The 6,608-nt window shown below is 38.8% G+C and overlaps 1 protein-coding gene and 1 long non-coding RNA gene across 7 annotated transcripts in view; one reads left to right on the forward strand and one right to left on the reverse strand.

Moving 5' to 3' along the window:
* The window catches only part of LOC108313821, a 188,167-nt gene extending 185,043 nt beyond the window's left edge, over window positions 1-3,124 (forward strand). Inside the window, exon 2 of the long non-coding RNA XR_001829241.2 lies at window positions 2,220-3,124. This is a non-coding gene — a long non-coding RNA (uncharacterized LOC108313821). The remainder of the gene's footprint in view (window positions 1-2,219) is intronic.
* Window positions 1-6,608, reverse strand: part of CLHC1 (clathrin heavy chain linker domain containing 1) — a 71,104-nt gene that overhangs the window by 21,668 nt on the left and 42,828 nt on the right. For all 6 annotated transcript variants that reach the window (XM_037743409.1, XM_017542383.2, XM_037743406.1 and 3 more), the window contains one exon: window positions 2,149-2,323. In XM_037743409.1, coding sequence (XP_037599337.1) covers window positions 2,149-2,323 — 175 coding nt within the window. The remainder of the gene's footprint in view (window positions 1-2,148; window positions 2,324-6,608) is intronic.

Below are 6,608 nucleotides of genomic sequence, written 5' to 3' on the forward strand. Positions count from 1 at the left end.
AAAAAAAAAAAAAAAAGAATATATACTATAGGATTTCATTTATTTAAAATTCTAGAAGATACAAACTAATCTATAGTGACAGAAAGAAAGCAGATAAGTTATTACCTGGAGATAGAGTAGAGTGGACTGAGAAGACAGGATGGAGGAGGAAGCATTACAAAGGACATCAGGAAACATATGTTTATTATCTTAATTATGGTGATGATGTTATGAGTATATGTACATGACAAAACTTGTCAAATCCTACACTTTAAATATGTGTGGTTTAATGTATGTCAATTATATCCCAGTAAGGCTGGTTTTTGAAAAGCTCATCAAGGCCAGGTGCAGTGGCTCATGCCTGCAATCCCAGCACTTTTGGAGGCTGAGGCGGGCAGATCAGCTGAGGTCAGGAGTTCGAGACCAGCCTGGCCAACATGGCAAAACCCTGTCTCCATTAAAAATACAAAAACTATCTGGGTGTGGTGGTGCACACTTGTAGTCCCAGATACTCAGGAGGCTGAGGCAGGAGAATGCCTTGAACCCAGGAGGCAGAAGTTGCAGTGAGCTGAAATCGAGCCACTGTACTCCAGCGTGGGGGACAGAGTGAGACTCTGTCTAAAGAAAGGAAAAAAAAAAAAGAAAGAAAGAAAAAATACCTCATCAAATTGTACACTTTAAATATATGTAGTTTATTCTATGTAAACTATAACTCAATAAAGTTGTAAAAAAACCTAGATTTAGGACCAGCTGTAGCTATCCCTCCCATGTAAAGGGCTTACTTATCCTTTACATGTATTCACAGTCTGTATAAAAGCAGGTTTCTGCCTTTTTCCTCCAGCAGTGAGTTTTCTCAGGAATTATGACCACGGAATCTTGGAGAAGCTGTGTCGAGATACAGTGAACTTAATGTGAGAAGGAAAGAGACAAATAGATCTGTGTTGTGCAAATGGCTGACTGGGATAGATGTTGCTTTAGGGCGTCCTCCTTACTGAAATCCTCCTTACTAGGCAGTGTACCCTTCCCCTGCAGCTCTGAGTATTGACTGTCAATGGCTCACAGGTGCCTCTCCTCTACAGCAATTGTTCTTGGCTAGTGCTCCCACCCTCTCCAGGCAGCTCAGAGCCCTTGACCGATTGACAGAAAGAAACAAGAGGCAGGCCCTAGCCTCACAGAACAGCTCTGTATCATGGTTTATGCTCCAGAGTCATCATAAGCCAAAAGTAGACTTTTTCCTGAGGCCACATCCTTGGTTGGCTCTTTCCCCTTCTCTGTTCTGCTTCACTCACTCCCTTTTAGGTATTGCCTGAGAAGCCCTCCATCTATCAATCACAGGCATCCAAATTCCTGTCTCAGGCTTTGGCTCTAGGGAACGTAACCTAAGAGAACCCTGAACAAACTTGCCAATCAGTACTGAGACCCAGCTCCAAGAAGCCACCTCCTGCCCATCTGTGTTGGCTTGTATGTTCTAAATGCGACCTCAGTCCATGTCCTTCTGGCTTATATGTTATCTCTGGGTTTACCTTTATATCTGCTCACATCCTGCCTAGAACTAGGTTCCTGCCTTTTCCCTCCCAGCAGTGTGATACTCACCAATTCTCTATCTTCATTGCTCAACTTCCATCCACCATTAAGTCATAATGAATCATCTTGAGAACTGTCAAGAATCAACTCTCGATCTGGGCTCATTGTGACTGGGCCTCATTACTCCATGAATTCTTAGAAAACACTTTTTTTTTTTTTTTGAGACAGAGTCTCGCTTTGTCACCCAAGCTGGAGTGCAGTGGTGCGATTTCAGCTCACTGCAACCTCTGCCTCCCAGGCTCAAGCGATTCTCCTGCCTCAGCCCCCTGAGTAGCTGGGATTATAGCTGTGCGACACCATCCCAGCTAATTTTTGTATTTTTAGTAGAGACAGGGTTTTACCATGTTGGCCAAGTTGATCTTGAACTCCTGACCTCAAGTGATCCTCCCACCTCGGCCTCCCAAAGTGCGAGGATTACAGGTATAAGCCACCATACCCAACCACTAAACACTTTCTGATTAATTGCAATAGGGACCTGAAGCAAATGTCCAAATAATGTATTGATAAGAAAATTATTAATATTTTTAGAGCAAACAACTTTATAACCAAATGTCAAAATTGAGTTAAAAGCTTAACGTTGCTTACCTTTCCTGTGTAACCCAATTGATAACTAAATCTAACCGTTTTTCTGATAATCCACATTTGATTCCTTCCAGGGTTAGAGCTGCATCAACAGGACGTCGAAAAGCATGACTTGTGATAAAGAGGGCCTCAAAAAATAAGAGTAATGGAAGAGGCTTTCCTCTAATTTTTCCAACAGCTACAGAAAGAAGAAAATTTTCTGAGTCAAATAGTTTAAGAAATAGTTTGCTTTTTCTTATTTCATATTACTATTCTCGTGCCTTTGGTTTTTGAAAACTTTAGCCATCTAAAATTATACATTTATAATTTTTAACACATGCTTATAAAGTTTATACTTTGGATAATAACTAAATGTCACGTGCCAAGTGAAGATGGAGGCAGAGACTGGAATGATCTGCTACCAGTCGGGGGAGGCTAACAATCCTGACAATCCTCAGAAGCCAGGAGAGAGGCATGGAAAGGAACCTCCCTTAAAGCCTCCAGAAGGAGTGACCCCTTGACATCATGATTTCAGACTTCTGGCCTCCAGAGCTGTGAGAGAGTATATTTTTCTTTTAAGTCATAGGATTCTCCTGTTAATGATGCCAATTTGCTATGACCAAAGAAAACAAAAGGTGCCGCTGCAGATACACAGAAGGTAAAATTCCTAATACAAACTATCCTGCTCTAATGACCAATCAAATGAGGCATATATAAAACTGGAAATTTAGAGGTATATATTTAGTTAATATACTCTAACTTTGAAAATAATTCAAGGAGAATGACAAGTTAGGATCCTGAAATTTACATGTAGACTCAGCCACTGACCAAATAAAGTATGTCAATTTCAAATCAGCATGACTACAATTCACTTCTTTATTAAGCTGTATGTACACTCAATGTTTGAACTTGCAGGGGAGGAAGACTGTCCATTTGAATTCTTAATTAATTCATCAGATTATTTTCCTTTTGTGAGCAGAAAATAATTTTACCACCATAACTTATTTCCTAGATTTTTATTGAACTCTCCTCCTCAAAGTCAAATGAGACATTTTAGAGAGAACAACTGGACATGGGTGTCTTACAATTTAGAGAACAAAAAGACCAGAGCCTGATATTTGCCTGGAAAGTTTAAAGGTGAAAGACTAGAGTGAGTAAAGAGAATTAAAGTACAAGCAAATTCTACTTCGACAAGATTGCATGTTCCTCAAGGGTGAAGGAGATTCCATGCAAGGCAGCTAGGCTGGTTGTCTTGAAAAGGCCCTCTCAGAGAGGTCTGCATGTGGGACCAGATAACTCCACTGAAGAGAGTCTTTGGGGGCACACCCTACCAGAATTAGCTAAAGGGGAATCATAAGCAGCCAGCTAAAGTAATACCCCCCGAATCAATAAAAGGCACAATGGAAAGTCCCCAGCTAAAAAGCAAAGATTAAAGCAGTCAACTAGAAGCCAACACGGGGCATCTGCTGCACCCAAGAAACATCAAAGCCAAATGACCACTGCACCCGTTGAGAAGATCTTTCCTGTCCCTTACATAACTCCACTGCAAAGCTGCCTCGTGATTAGAAGAGGAGGGAGTAGCAGAGTAAAGAAGCAGCAAATATGTCTCCTGAGCCTCAATAGGTTCTAGAGCCAAATCAGCAAAACCAGGGTAAGGGGGAAATTTTTAATTCAACAAGAGATTATAGTTTCTATTTAGTTTAGGCTAGACTTTTGGGTATCTAAAAATAAAACTATTAGTATCTGAAAGTGAATGAAAAGAAGCTATGTGATATGACCAGTATATTGTCCAATAAAAGAAATAGGAAAGTCAACACAGCCCTTTTAAAGGGCAATAGTGAGGAAGAATAAAGTTGTACTCTATCAAGTCTAGCTTGAACTTTAGACTCTATCATATCTAACTGATCTATGATTCAGTTTCATAGATATCAAACTTGGTAAAACCAGGTATGAAATAAAAAATTGATTCTGGGTCTGATTGAGGATCTACCAACAAAATGTATGGATTTTCACATACAGAATATATAATACCTATTTTTATTGTTCACAGACTTTTAAACTTACTTCTCAATTCTCAGATACACTGTATTATTAATAAAATTAATTCTGAATAAGTGGCATGGTACTAAAACCCCTAAAGCTTATATAGTGCTTTGAAATTATCAACTGATCTTAACCAACAACCCTAATAAGGTGGGTATCATCAACATTCCTAGCTTTCTTTTTGTTTGTTTGTTTGAGACATGGTATCACTCTGTCGCCCAGGCTGGAGTGCAGTGGCACAATCACGGCTCACTGCAGCTTTGACTTCCCAGGCTCAGGTGATCCTCGCACTTTAGCTTCCTGGGTAGCTGGGACTACAGTCATGTGCCACCACGGCCGGCTAATTTTTTGTATTTTTTGCGTGACCAGGTTTCGTCATGTTGCCCAGGTTGGTCCTGAACTCCTGAGCCAAGCAATCTGCCCACCTCAGCCTCCCAAAGTGTTGCTATTACAGGCATGAGCCACTGCACCTAGCCAAAATTCCTATTTTTCAAGTAATAAAACTGAATTTCAAGGAGATAAGGTAGCTTGCCCAAAGATCACAATGCAAGTGTATACTAAAGACAAAATTGAAACAAAAGTATTGTGCCTCCTACCCAACATTTTATAACGTTCTATTCTCTTCATGTTTTGTGATTAATTAAATATGTATATATTTACACACATATATGATAGAAGAAAATAAAATATTTCTTATACCTACTATAGATTAACAAGATTAAGCACAATTCAATTAGAATTTGAAGTAAAGATGGTAGACTGAACACACATATTCAATCTTAGTTCATAAAGTCATTAAAGTAACAGTAAAGAAATTTCACAGAACAAATTTAAAAGGAAATAACCAACACAATTCTGAAAGCCAGAAAATAGAGGGTGGCAACTAGCGTAGCAGATTCTTAAAAGTTTGATTCCTAAACTGTCAATAAGGAAAACCAAGAAGAAGCAATTCAATACACACCAAACGACACATAAAGTCTCAGGAATTGTCAGCTCCAGGAACCTCTGTAATGAAATGAACTAAAACTAGAAATCTTGGCTGAAAGACTGTTTAAAAAGCTATCCCTCACCCAGTCAGATGATACCCCCTTCCAGTACCTAGAAAAAACTGAGGCTTATTTTCTGAAAAAGATAAAACAAAAGGTGTCTACATGAAGACAACAGGCACAGTTGAGGGTAGGAATACAAAACTGTTAATATTCCTTCTTTGAATTTCCAGAGAACGTTCTTCGTATCACTAAAATCACACTACATGTAAGCTCCGTGTTGTAAATCATTTGTGAAGGTTTTATTTTCTGCTGTATCCCAGCACCTAGAACAATACCAAGCACATATCAGATAACTAACTTTGTTAAATGAATGAAAGAATAAATGAATAAACAAACGAATAAGCTAGTTCCACACTTGTCTGCCTCTTCATCTCTCTTTTCGATTAGACCTTTATCTCATTGAAAGGATTGGGTCTTACTCATCTTGTATCTTAGTACCAAGGTCATAATAGTTTAATCTACAGTTAAAAACAGTCTATTTATAGAAATTTTCTGAAAATGTTATAGGAATGTACTGCTGTGAACATTATTAGAAGCTCTGTTTCTACCAATGATACCATCTTTGAGCTTTAATATGTCTTAAAAACTAGGTTTTATACAAACTTTTAAAAACAGAAAGCAACTGTCTAAAATATAAGTATTTTAAGATTTAAGTAATTTTAATCTAGTCTAAGCTGTCAAACTTGAGAGAGGCCTTTAAAGATCTAAGACTCTGAAAACATGACAGTGTGGCTTACGTGGACTACTGATCCTGGCTATATTTTTCCCTCTCCTTAGATAAAGTAAAACAGCCTATATCCACATGGGAATTGAGTCTGAATTTCAGTTATGTATGTGATTCAGGGAGCCAAAGCCAAGAAATTAACAAAGAGCAGCTTAAGGCTGTTGAAACATTAGAGACCAGGCAGAGACAAATATAAAGCCTTTCCAGAGAATACACACTAATCCCACAGTAGGGTAGAAATTAAGATCGCAATATTATAATTTTTTAAAGTGTACGATATTATAAATAAAAATTATCAGTCACACAAATCACATGAGCAAGAGTGAGGATATCCAATAATCTGGAGAATTTATATACTTCAGAACTAGAAACAACTGACTATAAAAGAGACTATAAAATATCTATGTTTGGGTGGGCACAGTGGCTCACACCTATAATTCCAGAACTTTGGGAGGCCAAGGCGGGCAGATCACTTGCGCTCAGGAGTTCCAGACCCTCCTGGCCAACATGGCAAAACCCTGTCTCTACCAAAAATATGAAAGTTAACCGGGTGTGGTGGTGCATGCCTGTAGTCCCAACTACTAAATGGTTGAGACATAAGAATCACTTGAGCCCAGGAGGAGGAGTTTGCAGTGAGCTGAGATCACACCACTGCACTCCAGGTAACA

Source organism: Cebus imitator, unplaced genomic scaffold, assembly GCF_001604975.1.
Source record: "Cebus imitator isolate Cc_AM_T3 unplaced genomic scaffold, Cebus_imitator-1.0 Scaffold143, whole genome shotgun sequence".
NCBI lineage: Eukaryota > Metazoa > Chordata > Mammalia > Primates > Cebidae > Cebus > Cebus imitator.